The sequence below is a fragment of the Gobius niger genome, assembly GCF_951799975.1.
Source record: "Gobius niger genome assembly, chromosome: 14".
NCBI lineage: Eukaryota > Metazoa > Chordata > Actinopteri > Gobiiformes > Gobiidae > Gobius > Gobius niger.
Window position 1 is genome coordinate 4,305,508 of NC_136865.1, and position 18,239 is coordinate 4,323,746.

Below are 18,239 nucleotides of genomic sequence, written 5' to 3' on the forward strand. Positions count from 1 at the left end.
ATGGGCTCATGCTCTACTGTTCTCTACAGCAGTGATTCCCAACCTCGGCCACAGGACCCCTTTGCGGCCACCATATCTCTTCACATTAAAGCCACACTGCGGAATATTTCAGGTTATATGTTGCTACATCACAGAAGAGGCTGTTTTTGCAATGAGTTGTGTCAAAATGAAGCATTAGAAGATTCAGGATGGGCTGATCGATACCAGAGTAACGTCATACTGATACCAAACGGCTACTTTTTAATTATCGATACTGGGTAAAAAGAACCAATGCTAATTTGCATATGTAAAAAGAAGAACTCAGTATGCAAAAACGGTGGCCTGTTCCTTTAAGAGAAAATGGCATCGCCCATCACCAGCTCTGATGTATTCAAACAAGCAGCTCCATGGAGACGAGCTGCTGTTGTCCCGTTCCCAGCGAAGGTCCGATTAAAAATAAATGGCCTTTAAACCTCTTTTTATACAATATAGATCCGAGTCAGTACAGCATCAACACTGTCATATAATAAAATGAATCAAAGAGTGAAATGTGAGGGGCACTGGCAGTGTAACAGTGACGTCAGGACCTCTCCCACATCACCACAGTCAGAAGAGGAGCGTTGGAGTTGTGCGTTTGCGGTTGTCGTCTTCATAGAAATAAAAAGGGTCCAGTCCGACACGAGTCCTCCCCTCGTCCCTCGTCCCTCGTCCCCTGTCCGTCAGCGTGTCCCTACCACCACTTCTCAAACAGGATCCTGTCTGCGGGCAGTCCCAGCTCCCCGAGTGTGTCGGACAGAGCCTCGATCATGGGCGGGGGTCCACAGAGGTAACACAGGGTGCTCTGGGGCCGTACGTGCGCCTGGAGCTGCTGCGTGCTGATCCGCCCGCCTGCACACACGCCACAACAAAGAGAAATGCTTATACTATTTGTTTTAGAATGCAACATGTTTGCTCTTCTGGTTTGTGAGGCACATTGAGCTGCAGGAGCTGCTGGTATAAATAGTTGGTCAAGTTACTTTAAAAAGGTAATTAGTAGTTACTGTTTAAAAATGTAGCTCAGTTACACTACTTTGAGTTACCTTTGAGAAAATATAAACTGAAAACAGTAATAATGCCACCGAGCAAAAGTGCAGTCAAAGAGTTCCTTTTCCTTCTCTTTCCTCATTCTCTCATGTTTTGATTTGACGACATTAACTACACACAACTGTAGATCTTATTCAGCCATTTGGGGGGAGTTTGGCATATCAGTAAACACCATTTAAATGCACTTGTAACTTGAGTTACTTAAAGAGGGAGTATTATGCTTTTTCATTCACATAGCACCCGTCTATAGCTCACTACAATGATGACCAAACCCTCTGTTGGTCTGTAAATGCAGTAAATTAGAGCAATTTTATGCAAGGCAGTTATTCTCTCAAAATGGCTGTAGTGAATGTCTTGAAATAGGCCTCTGTCTCTATAAGAACCTCTGAGCCTTTCCGACACGCCCCCTCCACACGCTGTCTGTGGCATCAGTGGGGAGGGGGTTCTGCTGAGGAGCAGTGGTTGGTTACTCGGCTGGTGACGAAAGCTCGGAGGCGTCTCCAGGAGGTGGGGGCGTTCCTAGGAGGACTCAGGCAAACCTATCCCTAAAATGGCCGCCATCAGAGTTTTTACAGATTACTCAAAAATACATGAATGTGCCAAGGCAACACTTCAGGCATGTTTTTAATGAGGGAATAACAGTATAACATGATGTAAAGCTTGAAAAAGTCCATTTTGCATAATACCCCCCCTTTAATTGTATAGACTAATATATTACCATATCTTGAGTAATATGTAATATTTCTCAGTTACTGAAAAATTTAATATATTTCTGTGAGTTGTTTCTTTTGTAATACTTTACCCCAACACTGGATTTTGATCATGACCTGGTGGAACTTGAAAGAATATTTTACGAGGTGTAGGGGTGTCCATGGTTAACCAAATAATTGTTAAAAATTGCCTAACCTAAGTGGCGTAATACATTTTACATACATCGAGAATAACTGGGCAAAATCCAAGCATTGCATTGCAGTGCTTAGATATACAAGTACAACCTTGCTGCTGTACCATCTCAACAGCCGACACCCGGGCATCATTAAAGAGGAGCTATGCAAGCTTAAAGGAACAGGCCACCGTTTTTACATACTGAGATATGTTCTTACCTTAGCTTTGATGAGTTCTTTAGGACCTGTCTGATCTTCCCCCGTGCCTTCAGTCACGTAAACACAGCACAGACGGCGTTAGCATTTAGCTAGCTTTGTAGTGGAACACTTCACGTAACCATATTTAAATAGGGAAAACGTGGAAGAGCTTGGTAGCTTCTATCTTGACCTGTTTTGGAGCAATAGAGGAGAGAGGGAGAGGCTAAATGCTAACGGCGTGTTTACGTGATTGAAGGCACGGGTGAAGATCAGACAGGTCCTAAAGAACTCGTCAAAGCTAAGGTAAGAACATATCTCAGTATGTAAAAACGGTGGCCTATTCCTTTAAGCTACACAACTCACCTTTCTGGTTATTGCTAAAAAGGGGTGGAGATGAATGTTGTCACATGAATGACTCTTTGCACAATGTTTCTGCTAAATGGTGTGTAAAAATGCTTTTTGGAGCTGTCCTGCACATTTTCAACAGGTCTGCTCCTACATTAATAGACTGACTTCATAATCTAAACTCAAAGTGCTCAGGTCCTACTTACAATCAAGTTCTAAGATTATGCAGTGATTGGATTTGACTTGTGGTCCCATGTGACTGTGCTGTACTCACGGGTGGTGAGGGGCTGCAGCTGGGCCTCCACCTCTGCGCTCTGCTGCGTCACGTGGAACTGACAGGACAGCGACTCGGGGAACTCGCTCACCATGTCCAGTATGGAGCTCTGAAACACAGCTCAGGGTTAATCCACGGTCTGAAGCGGAGGCCGCCCGTGTCATCTCCGCGGTACCTTGAAGAGCAGTTGCTGGGCGTCCTTGGCGCTGTAGCAGATGTGGGCGGAGCTGATGCTGTGGCCCCGCCCCTCTCGCAGCAGGTCGGCGGTGTGCAGCAGGATGGAGTACAGGGGGTTAATGCCCACGCCGCCGGCCAACAGCAGCAGCTCCACGGCGGGGCCGGAGGGGGCCGGGTCAAAGAAGAAGTCCCCGCCCGCACGCAGCGCCACCTGGGAGCCCAACGTGCACTGCAGGGAGAGAGAGGTGTTCAGGGACGCTTTTTGACCTAATACTGCCATTATGTTTGCAAAGTATGATTTTAAAGGCAGGTCCAGATCACCGTAGTGTCGTTTCATTATTCATCATTTGTCGTTTTTCCATCTTTACATGCTCATGTTGCTGATATACAACTTGTTTTTTGGTTTTATGGAGGCTGTCTTATACGCCATTTCTTGCTTTGATCGTTCTGAGCTTTACTTAGATTATGGATAAGAAGCTTCAGTTTTATAGTTGGAATGTTAAGGGCATGGGTCAACCGGTTGAAAGGAAAAAGGTCATTAGTAGTCTTAAAGCAAAGAAATGTGACATTGCGTTTCTTCAAGAGACACACTTAACGAAAAAATAAATTAATAAAATGCATAAAGATTGGATCGGCCATATCTACTATTCTAGTGGATCAAGTAAAAGTAGAGGCGTAGCTATATTAGTTCATAAACGCCTGCCATTTAAATGTATAAAGGTTGCTACAGATGAGAATGGGAGAATGGTAGTGCTGAAAGCGGAGGTTCATGGTATGGAATTAATTCGAGCTAACATATACGCCCCTAGTCTAGATGACCCCACATTTTTCTGTGAAGTGGAACATAAAATACGACAGTTTCACAATACTCATAGTTCCCCAGTAATATTGGGTGGTGATTTCAACCAAACCAATGGTAATATCTTAGACCGCAGCACGCCATCCTCCTCAAGAAAACGCAAGGCAGTGGACAAGACATGGGCTTGGTGGACGTACGGTGACTGATGAACCCAACAGTGTGTGATTATACCTTTTACTCTGCTCGTCACAAGGTGTTTACAAGGATTAGATTATTCCTTAATATCACAAACACTGCTCCCCAACATAAATGTATGCGACATTGGCCCTATTTTAACATCAGATCATGCACAGGTAGGCCTTTGTTTCTCAACCTTGTTTAATAGTGATAAGTCGGCAAGATGGTGTTTTAATTCTACTTTGTTGCAGGATACAGATTTCATTGGCTTAATAAAGAAAGAAATTGATTTATTTAAGGAAACTAACCTCTCCACTGCCCCATCACCGGGAGTAGCTTGGGAAACACTTAAAGGTTTTCTAAGTAAGGGATAATGTATAGAACGCTGGTCATTATCGGGAAAATAAGCACCGACAGGGCGAACCGGTCTTGTTTCGCCCTGAAGGTGCTTATTTTCCCGATAATGACCAGCGTTCTATACATTATCCCGCTTATTACACGGTCATTTGCCAACTGAACACACAACATAAACTTCGTACACTTTTATGAAGGTCGAAAGGTTTATTTAATGACTTCCACGACAAATAGTTCCCAAAAGTTTGTGCGTTGCTCGGCAACGTTTTGCTAGGCTAGAAGCAGCAAGGCTAGCAGCTAGCCTAGCTACTTAGTTGAAGGCGCAGTTGGAGGAATGGTGGTGAATCTCTGGGTAAGTTGAAAGTCAGACTCACGCTAACTTCACGAGCGATTCCCCCGACTTCTCTCGCAGTGACGGGGACAGAGATAGTGTCGCTACTACGTACGCGCGGAGTGATATGAAAGCACCAACTCGGTTGCCATTGGCAGCGTCATTATTTTTCTCAGAGGTCCTTTATCAGAAAATAATGACCGGTAGAACGTTGGGAAATCCCATTCAAATCAACGGAGCGTTCTACTTACGTTGTGAAGAGCCGTATAATAAGAGGATCTATTATACAACATGCCTCATATAAAAAGAAAAGAAAAAATAGGGACCTAGAGATCTTGGAAAAGGAAGTGACTGTGGCTGAAAATGCGTATAAAAGTAAAATCTCAAATGACAATCTCCACAAACTATCACAGCTGAAGTATAAATATAATTCATTACTTTCTCAAAAATTTGAATTTTCACTTTTTAGAGCTAGACAACAACATTTTGAGGAAGGGGAGAAAGCGGGACGTCTGTTGGCTAATTATATTAAACAGCACAAGCACAAAGTGTAATCTCTGCCATATGTAAGGGCATGCTAAATACTAATCAAAAAAATATAAACACAATTTTCAAGGAGTATTATCAACACCTTTTTTTTCTGATAATGTAACAGCAACAAGCTCATTGGTGACTAAAGCATGATGAGACATTTATGTTAGAAAGTGCTTCGTCAGACTAAAGCTAGACCAAAATTGAACAGAATTATTTGACTAAATCTTGACTGAAACTGAATGACATTTTCGTCAAAAGGCTAACGCTAAATTGTCAGCATGAGACTCCCCTCCGGCAGACGAGGAACCAACCGACTGCACTGTGATTCTATATAATATCCGAGCATCACCCAGCCCTGTTCTTCTCCGACAAATGGGTACACAAAAGCACAAAAGTGTAAAATTACAAGTATTACACAGCGCTCCAATTTGCCGAGCGTCTCCTTGGAAACGCAGAGGTACGGCGGCAGACATCAAAAAAAAAAAAAAAAACTCGCCTCTCTCTTTGGGAAGTGGAGAGTGTGTGAATGCCGTTTTATGTGCGTTTGTACCAGGCCTACACACACACACACACGCTGTTTAAAGCGGCTAATATCACAGGGCTAACGCTACAGTGGAGATCACAGGAGGCGCCCGCTGTGAGCCGTTCTTTACACGGAGGAAGCGCACTTGACTTTGGCCCGTCTCCGAGGGGGGAAGACAAAAAAAACGGGAAAAACACCAAACTCTCCGGATGTGGAGCGGGTTTAGAAGGTCGCGTTTCAAACTGTGAGAGAACTCTTTAGTGTTACTCTCTGGTGGGCATCGTTTGATATCACCAGCCTCTATACTATGATTACTTTTAACTGAGCTCTGCGGCTAATCTTTAAGGCCAGACGCTGCAGGTGAAGGGGGAAAACAATTACATTTAGTGATATCTGCTGGTACATTACTGACATAAATATACTGCATTTCCAAATGATTATGCAAATGATATTTCAGTGTCAAAGGTAGAAAAAAAAGCAAAAAAAAAAGGGTTTTCAATGAAACTCCTGGATAGTATTGTGTCTCAGGGCTCTTTGAATCACTGACATCAATCTCAGAGACCTGGGATGATTAGTTTTAGGGTTTAGGGTTAGGGTTAAGATTACGATTAGGGTTAAAAATGGAAATATTTGTTTTGTTTGTAATGACAGCAAATACTGTTAACGTGAATGTGTTTTCCTGAGCGTAGAGGCGTGTACAGTGCATGCACAATTACTATGTACCCCCATGTTTTGGCAATTTACATGGCTGTGATCGCACATTTAAACCTGTTGGATAGTCCATTTGCATTTAAGTTACACCTGTGAATGATTGAAACAGTTTGGCTGCAGGACCTCTTTGTTCGACTACTAGCAGGTGAGATAAATACAAGTTGCCAACATTTACCTGTGCAGAATTATTAGGCACCGAAGACAGAACACTAAAGATGGTTCAGAAAAAAAGACTGAACTCCCGCTGAAAAGGATAAAAGAGGGAAACTGCTGGCTGAAGGACTGAGAATAAGGCAAATTGCTAAAAGATTTGAACAGAATCTGTAGGACTGTGCAACGTTTCACAAGAGGGGTGGAAGAAAAGAGTTGAGAAGAAAAGACGACGATCTACGCAGAATAAAGAGGGAAGTCGAGAGAAAGCCTCTAACAAACCAGTTCCGGCATTTTCACCAATTGCGGGCTTGCCGGGTGTACCTCGTAGTATCAGGTGCAGTGTACTTCGCGAGGTTTCTGAAGTGAAAAAAGCACAAACCCGACCCCCTCTAAGAAAGGAACATGAAGAAAAACACCAGCAATGGGCACAAAAATACATGAAGGCCGATTTTAGCAGAGTTCTGCGGACGGACAAGATGAGGGTGACCTTGGATGGTCCAGACGGAGGGGCTCGAGTCCGGATGGCTCATGGACATGACGCCCCAGCCAGGTTTAGAAGGCAGCAAGGTGGTAGAGGAATCATGGTATGGGCAGGAATCATCAACTGTGAGATCATTGGCCCCTTCAGAGTAGAACAGTGTGAAAATCAACTCCTTATCTGGAGCAAAGTGTTGATCCTCAGCAGGTGAAAAGATTGATGATGGTGGTTGAAAAGAAGGGAGGATGTGTGAAAAAGTAAGTCTTTTCGATATCTATGTCATTATCATGTTTTGATTTGGTTATGAATACATCCATCCATCCATTTTCTACCACTTGTCCGTTGCCGGGTCGTGGGGGCAGCCGTTGGAGCTGCCCAAATCACATTGCACCAGCCCCTTATGGCTCCTCCTGCAGGTGGTGGGTCCACAGGAGGAAGGCCTCAAGGTTCTCAGGCCTGTTGGTCTCTCATAAGGGGCTTCTGAACCGCTCTTTCGTCTGACCCGTCCCCTTGGACATGTTTGCCATGGGAGACCCTACCAGGGGCACGAAGCCCCCGACAACAGAGCTCCAAGGATCATTTGGGCGCTCAAACCCCTTCACCACGTAGTTATTACATCTGCTAGTTGACTATCAATGAGGTCTTGCAGCCAAAAGTGTTGAATCATATCCACAATCATCAGGTTTAAACAACTGATCAAAACCATGTAAAACGCAAAAACATGTGGGTACCTAATAATTCTGCACGCGAGTATGTAGAGGCGTGTGGAGCGTCACCTGTGTGTGGACCCAGTGTGCCGGGGGGTGCTTGGTGTACTTCACGGCCAGCTCGATGACCCCCTCCCTCTGTAGAAGGCCTGGGCTGGAGCACATGGAGAAGCCCCCGACCGTCTCCACTCCGGGGATGAACATGTCCACCCTGCGCACAAGAGTGGTCAGCCTGTGGGGGGGGAGTCTGGGCTTTTGCTACGTTTCAAAGCTGCTCTTGTGTCTGAGCCGTTCGTACTTCAGTCTTGTGTTTGGTGTGAAAGAGAATGGGAAGCATCGCCGAGGTCTATTTTTAAATTTCTATTTCGAAATAATAACACAGCATGATGTAGGATTTTTGGGGGAAAATACATCATTTCTGTGCATTCGAGCAGAGTTTCCCCAACCAGTTTTGTCTCCCATACCTTTTGGCACCCCCCCCATCTCGAGGGTACCACCAATTATTTAGGAAATGATCAACTACATATTACAACGACAACCGTATTCTGCTACAGGTATTTGGTGATTTCTCTAACAGATCTATCACTATCTTTCTCTCTGTTAGTTAGAAAATGCAATATTGTTCTAAAACAGATGAAAATAAATATCCAGGAGTTTCACAAGTTCTCACCATAAGTCCCTCCCACCCCCCTCCTCTTCCTCCCCTGCCGTTTCAATAAAGAGAAGAAAAATAGTCCGTGCAGTGTTTTTGACAGGACTAAATTGATAGTCTGTCAGGTCCAATAAGGAAGGGGGGGGGGCTTGATTGCTTACTTTAAAATTTTACTCTCACTCTCACTCTCTTCACTAAATAATAACTAAATAACGTACATTACAGTCTTGAACCGCCCCGCAGAAAACAGAGTAGCGACTTCACAGGTTATATTTATTGAATCATTTTGTAATTCCTGGGTGCCCAAAGATTTGAGTGGGTGCTCCAGCTCCAGCCCTGTAGCACCCATGGGATGGGCGCGAGTGGGTCAAAACACAGCTCCAGGTACAGCGTGTTTTTAATAACCTGGTAAAAAGCTCTAAAAAGTCAATTTCGCATAAAATCAAATTAAACATCAGAATTGATAAGGACTGCGCAATATAATATTATTATTATTATACACTTGTATTGCACTTTTCAGGCCTGTGTTACCAAGTTTCTCAAAGCGCCGCACTGGAGTCAGTATTCATTCACTCCATACTCAGTGGTGGCAAGTTACTATTGAAGCCACAGCTGCCCTGGGGTAGACTGACTGACAGGGTTGATGCAGGCAGAGGTAAGTCAAATGTAATACTTTTAATGCCATTTTAATGCCCAAGTACTACATTTTAATGCTACGAACTTGTGCAAATTTAATTCTTTAAGATTTGCAAACATTTCATCAAACAGAGGGAAGACAATTGGGCAAAACGGGGAAACTTTTGAGCAAAAAAAATGGTCAATTAAAAAAACTGCAACTGAACATGTTTCAGACCATCCTTTGGGTATTTCTGATACACTTACACAATAAAAGTTGTTGCCTGAAGTCATAATTTTCCAATAAATTTAGATCCAATGCCATTTTGAATCTAATTTAATGCTTTTATTGACATTTAAAGGGGCTAGATGCAAGTTAGCCATTTTATACTCACTACTGCCACCTCAAGTCATACGTGTAACTGCAGCTTCTATATTAAGCTCGTGCATGACGGCACTTCAGACCCGAATTAACACCTTTCTGAGTGACAGTGCAGGCAGTTGTGGTGAATATGTCTGGGCTCATTCTACACCTTAGGACATTGTTGAAACATGAAGGGGGAGGAAAATACTTAATTTTAACATTTTTAAACTCCATATAGTCCCTTTAAGGCTCTGTTTTTTGGCAAAATTCCTCTAATGACTTTTAATGCCTAGTCCCAGTATCACAGGAAGCCACAATAAATCACAAAATGAGTCTTTCATCTGACTGAGATCGACACATGTTTGGCCAACTCTAAAACATAAAAGTATAGAAATTATAAACATAGTTCTAACTTCCCTCACTGAGTTCCCCATCCAGAGCCGGTTCTTCCTATACGCAAACTACGCAAGGTGCGTAGGGCCCCCGCAGCCGCAAGGGCCCCGCACCTCAGTCAAACTACGGTGTTGTTTCACTGATTAATCAACGCGTTGTTACGGGACAGGCTCTTCCAGCGCGCACTCACTCTCCGCCTACTTCGCCACATATAACACCAACACAGAGCAGTCTGCAAGTGAGTGAGCAGGAGAGACCGACCGCCGTCCCCCTGTCTCTTCCAAAGTGCGAGTGCTTCTCCGCTCGTGTCCCGCTCGGCGTCTGTCTCCCGGTGCTTCGCCTCATGCGCGCCTGCATCACGTCACCCATGTCCGGGCGCTGCTCTCAGGTTTTCTCTGCGCGGACTCTGGGCTGCAGCTCTGGGCCTCACTCTCATTTAAACTCTCTTCTTATTGTGTCTGGTGAGTCTAGAGCATCAGGACAGTAGTTTGGCGAGTAGACGAGAGTAAAAAGCCGTGTCCGTGGCCTTTTTGTTGAGTTGAATCCACATGGTTCTCACGAGCACAGTAACTTACAGTAACTCTGGTTCTCTGAATGTGCACAGTCTAAAACGGGTTGGGCGACTCAGGCTAATTCTCAGCGGTAAGACAGAAAGAACCACCAGGAGCAGGTTTCAGTTAGTTTTAAATCAGCGGTTCCCAATCTGTGGGTCAGGGACCAGAGGTGAGAGAATGGGACCATTTGCCATTTACTATTTTAAAAAGGGAAATAGACTAGTAGTCGTCCTAAATCCCAGTCTCTCAGTGGTTTAGTGGTTAGTGGTCTTCACACAGGGGGCGGGGCCTGAATTGAGGTCTGTATGTTCTGCTTCTGCCCTGGAACTGTGGAACTGTTTTGACCATAAATGGATTCTCTCTTCGTTGAATAGCCATGGGACGCTACTGTAGGGCCCCCGTGTGGATTTTTGCTTAGGGCCCCAGAAGGGCCAGCACCGGCTCTGTCCCCATCAGCCTCGTTTTGGCGCTGATTCAGTGTTTTTCTGAAGTCTTGTTTTTGCTGATGAACAAAGTACTTCCGACTTGTGTCTAAACTGAATGGAACGCACCGTGTTCAAACACTTTCAAAGCTACAAGAAGTCAATTTATCAGAATGCCTCCACTGATGAGCAGAGAGTGCAGGGGCTGCTCTCACCGCCCACCCGCAGTATGGCCCGGCCCCCCCGCCCCCCCCCTGCTCATTCGCACCGGCGCACAGTTGGCAGCGGCGCGCACGGACAGACGCGCCAACGGGCTCGGAGATATTTTAACAAGCTACTGCGGTTATTCCGGAGCCGCGAGCGCACCGTTAATGGCTTCCAAATGCCCCTCCACAAACTTGTACGGTGGAATATGAACAGGCTCCTGACTGTTTTATTGGAGCCAGGACTCCCACAAATAAACCTATGTGCAAAACAAGACGGGAAGACGCCCACGCGCAGCTGATACGCGCTCCGCTTGGCAAGAGTGGATACGAGCTCTGTATTAACACGGCTTTGCTTTGCACTAATCCCCAGTAAAAGCTCGACGTGTACAGGCTAAACTTGATGATATGGACAGTAGAACAATAGCACCATCATGTGGACGCTACGTGCTACTGCAGTTGCACATTTATTACTTTGTTTTGGAAGCTTTACACTAGGGCTGGACAAAATATTGACAACTTATAATCATTTCAATATCACATATATCACTAGAAATCCACAGTACAGACGTGCAAACAGACAGAAACAAAAACATGACAACTTAAAGCAGCCCTTTTGTCTTTTTTCATTTGTTTTGTCAGTAGTGAACCCTGCTATGCCCTCTCCTCCTCCCCTCACCTGGTTCCCCTCTCACCCACGCCCCTCACTCCCCTCACTCCACACCAAAGACTACACACTGTCCTGATTGCATTCAATGAGAAATGGAAATCTCAATCCCCACAGCATAAATAAGATACATCATTTGCTAAACTGCAACTTTCATGTCTTTTTTTTTTTGCATTTAGAACATAATACTTCGATTTAGAAACAAGTTTACAGTGCAAAACTTTTTTTTTCATGCAACACTTGAATGCCTCAGAGCCTCCCGGTGCTGCTTTGCTTTGTACAGTGGCGAGAAAAAAAAAAAGTAGGTACACCTTTTGGAATTTGTCACATTTCTGCCTAAATTGGTCACTAAATATGAAGCAGTTATTGCATCAAAAGAAGGATCAGCCAGATATTTAATACAAGGGTTCACTTACCTATTCTACGCTGTTGTGAATGTCTTGATAAACTTGTGAATTCATTATTCTATTGATGTCATGTTGTCCAGGCCCTGAGGCAACAGAACAGCCCCGCACCATGATCCTCCTGCTCCAGACTTCACAGTGAGGAGAGGGTTTTGATGTTGGTGCTGTTCCATTTTTCCTCCACACATGACGTTGTGTGTTCCTCCAAAACTATTCAACTTTGGTTTGCGAAAGAGCTCTAAGATGTTCCACAGCACTACTGGAAAAACATACTGTGGACTGTTGGACCCAAAGTTGAATCTACAAACTTCTGGACTGGTGCTTACAGCCTATAGGCCGGTGTAAAGCCTCACTTGTTGTTTTTTGTTGTGTTTTTAACATTGTTGCTTTCCTCATCACTTTTTGGTCATGTTTTTTTTTCTTCTTTGTTGCGGCACGTTTTTGTCGCATTTTTATCCTCACTTTCGACGCTATTAAGACGCTTTGTTCAAGAAGCTTATAGATTTGGGTAAAGCCAAAAGGGAGAAAATGTGCTCGGTTCAAGTGGGGGTTAAGAGGTTAAAGATATTTTCAGAAGATCATTTGGATCTTGTTGAAAAATAAATTCTGTAAAAATTACGATTTCGCCTTGTTTTTCAGAGTTCAAAATGAAATAAATCAGGCAGCAGGTATATCATAATGGGGAAAAAACAGACATGGTCATAATATTTGAATTACAGTGTCATCTCGGTCGCCTTTCGTGCTACACGTGGACACCAAACATGTCAGTATTGAGGAAAAGTCATAAAAAGGGCATCGTAAAAGGGAGAGTTTGGTCCATGTTTTCCTCTGACATTGAAATCTAGATATTAGTGGAGCTCAAAATCCCCTGCTGTGTCTCGCCTGAAGATAACGGTGTGTAAATACTTCCTGGTCGCGCTGTACATCCACATTCATGATGAAGAGTCCTGTAAATGTCTGCGCGTGTGTCTCCTCACCATTGTCCCGCCTTAAAGCTGAAGTCTGGGTGCACGGACAGCCTCAGCCTCTTCACTGTGTCCGACTCTGCGCTGATGCCGCACACCTGCGCCGGGTACAGGGCCTGGCCAAACGCACAACATCAGGACAACATCAGGACAACATCGGATTTAAACTTTAACAAAATACAGGGTTAGGCTGCTTTATGTGGAAAAGAGCCCATGGACAGGGGATTATTAGGTCATTCCATGTCAAATCAAACACATTTAAATGGGTACAAAAGGAGAGAGAGAGGAGGAAGTTGATATATATACAGTCTCCCGCCCGGCCTTCAAGGCTCCGAGCCGGGCTAACCGCTTCCCCCGGTGTCCCTGGGAGACTAAAAAGCACTCCGATTATCTCTCTGCCCAATACAACTTTATCGAGTCTGTGTTTTCAACGTGAGAACATCAGCCATGTCAGTCCGTAGCCGAGCTGCTAACCGCTCGCCCGGAGCTAACTAGCTCCTTAGCAACGCATAGATCCGGTGAAAACAAATATTATGCAAGAATAACGTAAATAAAGCGTGTAACTATATAAAGCAGCCTTTGAGATGATCACACACTGAGCCGGGCTTGATGCATTTGTGGTTTATTGCGGACTTTTCATCGACAATGAGCTGTAGGCGATTGTAGCAAGCTAACGGGGCTAACCTGGAATAACCATTGTCCACTGGCACAAATAGTCCTTTATTCAGACGTATGGGCTGGATATGTGCTTAAATACTAGGGAGATCCTTGCGTAGATCGTGTGTATAGTTATAGTTGAAGATCCATAGGACATGGCAGTAACAAAGAGGGACTAGTTAGAACTAAAAACAGCAGTTCTTTTTCAGTCAGTCGCTCCTTCCTTTGCTTCAGAACACATTCAAAATCACTCGCCCCTGACGCCTAAATCAATCAGTGGTTTTGTAAAGCCCAATATCACAACAGGAGTCGCCTCACAGGGCCGCACAAACCATTAAGGCAATAAAACAGAACAGAAAAGTCTCCATCGTGTTCGGTCTGAATACAGTATGCAGCAACAGGAAGTGCGCTCCGCAACAAACAATGTCATTTTCTGATCACAGCGCCGCTCAGTGGATGAAGTTTTGGGAGAGCAGAACGCCCAAATTATTTTGTAGGTTTTCTGGTGAGCGGTTCCGTCAGCAGAGAAAACCTTCCAGACAATTGACCCTGGAGCGTTGGAGAGACCACATAAGGCAAAGGCACCATGCTGACCACTCATACAGCTGCTGGGTCAGTACAAGGTCAAATGAACACAAATATCAACTTCTTTTCCCGTATAAAAAGTTTCATAATGCACCTTTAATGGCTGACAAATCCAATAATAGACATAGTCAGTAATGAAGTACTTCACAGGAGTTTATTATACTAATAAGTTATGTGGGTTTGCATAATAAATGTAATATTGTTTCAAAATCTGGCACAATATAACTAACATTTAACAAGATTGAATCCTACACTTTACACCTACAGAACATCACAGTATGTAGAACAAGTCCTGGAATTTTAATTCATTTTGGGAAACCTATTGAGAAGTTAGAGCTTGTCAACCTTTTGCAAAAGCCATGATTTTGGCCTGACCCAAACCCAATTATTTTCACTCACACCTGCAGGATGCATTTGTTGATTTGACTCAGAAAGACCATATTTTGTATTTTTCAGAGTCTTTCTGATTTGCCAATTGCCACCTACTCTACATTACAACGACACGCTGCAACAACAGGAGGGAGAAGAAAAACAAATCCACTGACTTGTTGTCTGGAGTTGGCCGCCGTCCTTTGAAGATGATCCATTTGTCTGGTGGACGACATTCTCCTGCCGGTAAGAAAGAGCGTTTTGAGAATGCCACCCTGCAGTCCTGCGCCGCGGAGCGCGTGTGTGCTTCTTATGAAGACAAGTAAACGTGAACTTTGACCTCCATGTGAGCGAACATGAGGGGAATTTAAAGGAACAGGACAGACGGGAAGGGGACATTTGGAACAACGAGTATTTACACGTTGGAGAAAGGGAAATAAAACTGAAAGTAGATTAAAAACAACTATTCTGGTGTATGACAATATTTCATTTTAGAAATAACACCTCAAATCAAACGTGGAGACACCCCATTTGAACTGAAATGATCAAAACTAGCCCAGTTAAGTTTCTAAGCTCAAAAAGGCGCCACGTCATGACATCATCAGGTGGTGGGCAAGTGTTGTGAGCCTTTGAGAAGGAGATGAGGTAGAAAAGTCCAGATTACGACGATGTGGGCGATATACCACTTACACAATAATATCCAACGTATTTTGAGGAGCGTTGAAACGGGAGCAGAAGCTCAATAAATGAAACAACCCAAGTGTCATTTGTTATTTTCCTCTCAGCCTCGTTTCTGTGTTTTATCAGAGTTGTGTGGACTCAGAAAGTTTACAGCGACAGGTGCCGGTTTGCTCTGCTCTCACACAGGAGAGGGACACACACACACACACACTGTTTCATAGAAGATAGAATTATGAAAAGAAAAAGCTTAGCAAGACCTCCTTTGCACTCATGTCTTTGAACGATCACAAAAATATCAATATCTAAACAAAATATTGAGATACTATTTTTTGTCAAAATGGCCCACCCCTAATTATTGATTTAGTCCCAATCCCGCTTATTTTACACATTCTACTGTAAACCAGTGGGTGAGGAATCAACCGGGACATCACTGACGAGACCGACCCACCTGACAGAGGGCAGTCCTCTACAGAGCTGTCCCGCTGGGGGGCAGGCCGGGGTCAGGGTCCGAGAGAGGGACAGGAGGACACGCCGGACGCTCATCACGACCTAACACGCACAAAGAGACAAAGAGTTTTTACAGTGCACAGGCAGGTTTTGTCAAATTGTTCTACAGTGACGAGAAGAGACAGAATGTCCACAGAATTTGCAATATTGAAAGTAATATGAAAGAAAAGAAAACTCTGCATCATAATGGTTGTTTTTCTGAGGCCAGTGTCACACCATAATGGAAAACCAAGACCTACAAAACTGATCAAAAAGGATATTTTTCCTCGAGTTGTTGCTGTGCCGTCACTTTTTTTTCATCACTTTTTTGTTGGGTTTTTGTCCGTTTTTGTCACATTTGTGACTTTTTTTGTTGAATTTTCATCATCATTTTTGTCACTATTTTGACGCTTTTTTCAGGAAGATTATAGATTTGGATGAAGCCAAACTGGAGAAAATGTGCTCGGTTCAGGTGAGGGTTAAGAGGTTCAAAAGGGGCTACTTAAAGCCACACCGCGTAAGATTTCACCCAATAAACACAATTGAAATACAAGCATTTATTTCATGATCAATTTTTTTTACCATTTTTATTTTACTAAAGTCAGTAGGAATTGAGAGGTAAACATGTTTGGTCCTCATCCAGATCCATTCTTTGATCATCCACTGCAAAAATAGCACTTTCTGTGTGGAGCTATAGTCATTGAGACCATGTTTTGTGTTGATGGCAACAGTATAGTCCAAAATGTTACGAAGTGTACCTTTAAAGGGTTGGACTGGTATTTGTTCAGATGTTGATTTCTCTTATGGTCCTCTTCCTGTATTAAAATCTTCTACATTGTCTAAAAAAAGCCTTCTTGAAGGACAAAGCTTATTTTGTTGCTAGTCATGAGATAAATTAACACCCAGCAGTCAGTGTTATTAAAGATTTTAAAAGAAACACACTTACAAATAACTCTGTTAGAAACAACGGCAAAACTAAAGTTACTGTTGTCCTGTGGTTAAGTCCTGGTTAAGTCCGGCTTGTTTATTCCAAGTTTTGTCCTTGTTTAGACCCCATCTATTCCTGTCTTTATCCCTTACCTAGTTTGACTCTGGTTTTAGTTCCCCCTAGTTTAGTTTTGGTTTAGCCATGAGTGAGCCCTAAATGATCCAGATTACTGCACACTTGGCAATGTGTCATTTAAATAAACGTTAGGCCTGAAATGAACAGGTTTCTTGAAAAAAGTGCCAAAATAGTGATCAAACATTTGACAAAAAAGTATAAGTCGGTATAGTCGACAGTGTAGCGCTAACACAGGCTTGTAAAGTGCAATGCAAGTGTAAGCCGTTAACAGTGGAGTCGCTATGGGGCAATTCATACACAATAAGCAAATTGAAAAAAGTGCCAAAATAGTGATCAAAAATTTGCCAAAAAAGCGACAAAAGAGTGACAAAGACGTGCACGAAAAGCAACGATAACACAATAAACAAGTGGCAAAAAAACATGACAATAAATTGATGAAAAAGCGACTGAAGAGCAACAAAAAAGTGACAAAACGTGACAAAAAAAGCAATGAAAACACAACAAAAACGCTTCAAAAACATGACTGCAACAAAAAAGTTTAGATCATGTTTTAGGTCTTAGCTTTCAAATGAGCCGTCACTCTGGCCTACTGTAAGCTCCAGTCAAGAAGCTTTTGGATTTGGGAAACGCTGAACTGGACATCATGTGCCCAGTTATGGTGGGGGTAAAAGGTTAAAAAACTATATGACATTAAAAAATTATTTAAATATATATATATATATATATATATATATATTGTGCCAGAAACAAGCAACCAACGGAACATCACTAACACATGGTCATGAAAATAAGTATTAGGAAGGATTGAAGGTGTTTTCTTTTACATATGGTCTCAGGTGGCAATAAGCGAAATGTACATACTAAACACATTATGTGTACAATACAGTCATTTATTACACCAAATAATGTCTATGAGGCTCAGATATAGTTTAGTCCTGGTTTAATCCTTATTTACATCTGGTTTAGTCCTGCTCTCCCCCTGGTTCTGACCCCAGACAACCCTTTATCCTACTTTATATCTACTTTAGTCCTGTTTAGTCCTAAAGTCCAGTTTAGTTCTAATACGATATAAGGACGAGAATCACCACTGATGACTACAACTTAACACTGATACAGAAAGGTCTAGTCATGTTTGTTTTCGCTGACAATCATTTTAAAACAAAGAAAACAACAAGAGAACACCGGGTGCAGGTGACCTCCTGTATGTCATGCTGGTTAGCTTTAGCGGCATTAGCTTAGCCTTAGCTTTAGGTCGTTATCTCCAAAAACATCTTACCTCAGAGGATATAAACTCGCTGTCTGGGTGCTGCTGTGGGGGAGAAATGTATGTCAGCTGTACGGGCTCCGTGACATGTTGTACATCTTATAAAACAGTCACAACGTGAGTTAGCAAACGCAGCATCAGGATGACATAAGCTGCTTCTCCTGTCCTCGCGGCGCAGCAGTGGCAGT

The 18,239-nt window shown here is 43.3% G+C and overlaps 1 protein-coding gene across 1 annotated transcript; it reads right to left on the reverse strand.

Moving 5' to 3' along the window:
* Positions 1-365: 365 nt before the first annotated feature.
* On the reverse strand, positions 366-18,218 carry oxnad1 (oxidoreductase NAD-binding domain containing 1). The gene is made up of 8 exons (XM_079571327.1): positions 18,064-18,218; positions 15,687-15,787; positions 14,734-14,797; positions 12,959-13,062; positions 7,777-7,918; positions 2,939-3,169; positions 2,764-2,872; positions 366-867 (listed from the first exon to the last, which is right to left on the reverse strand). The coding sequence occupies exons 2-8, from the start codon at positions 15,779-15,781 to the stop codon at positions 710-712; spliced, it is 903 nt and encodes a 300-aa protein (XP_079427453.1). The 5' UTR covers positions 15,782-15,787; positions 18,064-18,218; the 3' UTR covers positions 366-709.
* Between the last annotated feature and the right edge of the window lie 21 nt (positions 18,219-18,239).

Bases quoted from the DNA above. Each gene is read 5' to 3' on its own strand.
- oxnad1 (XM_079571327.1), bottom strand. From the start codon at position 15,781: ATGAGCGTCCGGCGTGTCCTCCTGTCCCTCTCTCGGACCCTGACCCCG. The intron at 14,798-15,686 runs GTGGGTCGGTCT...TCTTACCGGCAG, and splicing joins AGAGGACTGCCCTCTGTCAG to GAGAATGTCGTCCACCAGAC. The intron at 2,873-2,938 runs GTACCGCGGAGA...GCTGTGTTTCAG, and splicing joins CCCAGCAACTGCTCTTCAAG to AGCTCCATACTGGACATGGT.